Consider the following 1,662-nt stretch of genomic DNA (forward strand, 5'->3'; position numbering starts at 1 on the left):
GTGACCTGCCCCTACTCCGACTGCAGCCCGCTGGTGCTCCTGAGTTCGTGCAAGATCATTGAGCGTCCGGACAGCGAGGTTGACGGCTGCCCGAGTGTGCGGCACTGCCCACAGTGTTCGGTGCTCATGTCCCACCAGGGCGGCTACAATTACATGATTTGCCCCAGCTGCGATTATCACTTCTGTTATCGGTGCCTCCAGTCGACTGAACACTGCGATGACGACTGCAACATTCTGCCAAACCCCAGGGTCCCCTAACTGCACGGTGTCCATGAGACATAGAGGCAGAATCAGGCCAATCGACCCAGTGAGTCCTCGTTCAGTAATCATGGCTGATTTGCTTGTCTGCAGTCCCACTCTCCTGCCTTCTCCCCAGAACCTTTGATGCCCTGACTGACTAATCAAGAACCTATCCACCTCTACTTTACCCAATGACTTGGCCTCCACAGCTCTCTGTAGCAATGAATCCCACAGATTCACCACCCTCTGGCTGAAGAAATTCCTCCTCATCTGTTCTAAAAGAACATTTTTCTAATCTGAGGCTGCGCCCTCTGGTCCTAGATTACCCCATTATAGGAAAAATCCTCTGCACATCCACTCTTTCTCAGTATTCTGTAGGTTTCAAGGAAGTACCCCTCGTTTGTCTAAACTCCAGTGAGCCATCAAATACTTCTCATACATTAACCCTTTCTCATTAACCTCCTCAGGGCCCTCTCCAATTCCTGCACCTCCTTTCTTAGATTAGAGACCCAAATCCTCATTTTAAACACCAGTGCCTGTAGATCCAAGTTTGGGTTCTCATTCAATGATGTTCCCCCTAGGTGTTTGCCCCTCTGCTGGGGTCTTGCCCCTTGTCATCGCTTGTAGATGCAGGAACCAGGCTGAAGAGAGGACAACAGCTGGCAACGTTGGTTGGCTGACACCTCCCTTTCATGAGAAATGGGTTCCTGGCGGACAGATGTGATTCATCTGCCGCTGTCAACTTGGGAGTGGTGGCAGCAGTTACTGGGGGCAGTGGGGTGGGGAGGGAATCAGACCCTGGCCTGTGAACCGGCCAAAACCCTGCTGCAGTCCTCAGCTCTGTGAAATCTCACTCCACAGGAGACCACTTGGCCCAGCCAGTCTCTCCCTCCTAACACCCCAACCCCCTCCATTCTCCATATCCAGTGCCCCCCTCCCCAGTTTGCTCTGGAAAACCCTGTTGAATCCGCTCCCCCTCCCTTCTAGGAATCCCGTACCACAACAACTCACCTGCTCTTCCCCCTGGTTCTTCTGCTGATGATTGCCCTCCGTGGCCTTTGGGCACCCAGCCTCCTGCGCCGGGAACAGATCCCTCAGTGCTAGTTCCCGCTACCCTGGGGAAATGTCTGTGGTGTAGTGTCTACGAGCCAATGGTGAATCTGTACAGTACGAAAAAAGAGAAATAAAGATGGCATTTGAATAAAACTGATCTCCGGTGTTCACACACACACACACACACACACACACACACACACACACACACACACACACACACACACACACACACTCACACTCACACACACACACACACACACACTCACACACACACACACTCACACTTACACACACACACACACACACACACACACACACACACACTCACATTCACACACACACACAGTTACACAGAAACATACACAC

The 1,662-nt window shown here is 51.9% G+C and overlaps 1 protein-coding gene across 1 annotated transcript in view; it reads left to right on the top strand.

Annotated features, from left to right (window-relative positions):
* Positions 1-1,430, top strand: part of LOC132396376 (probable E3 ubiquitin-protein ligase RNF144A) — a 15,674-nt gene extending 14,244 nt beyond the window's left edge. The window contains exon 4 of the mRNA XM_059973897.1: positions 1-1,430. This exon is cut by the window's left edge and continues 144 nt beyond it. Within this exon, the coding sequence (XP_059829880.1) occupies positions 1-258 (258 nt within the window). The 3' untranslated portion in view covers positions 259-1,430.
* The last annotated feature ends 232 nt before the right edge of the window (positions 1,431-1,662 follow it).

This window comes from Hypanus sabinus, chromosome 7 (assembly GCF_030144855.1).
Source record: "Hypanus sabinus isolate sHypSab1 chromosome 7, sHypSab1.hap1, whole genome shotgun sequence".
Taxonomy (NCBI): Eukaryota; Metazoa; Chordata; class Chondrichthyes; order Myliobatiformes; family Dasyatidae; genus Hypanus; species Hypanus sabinus.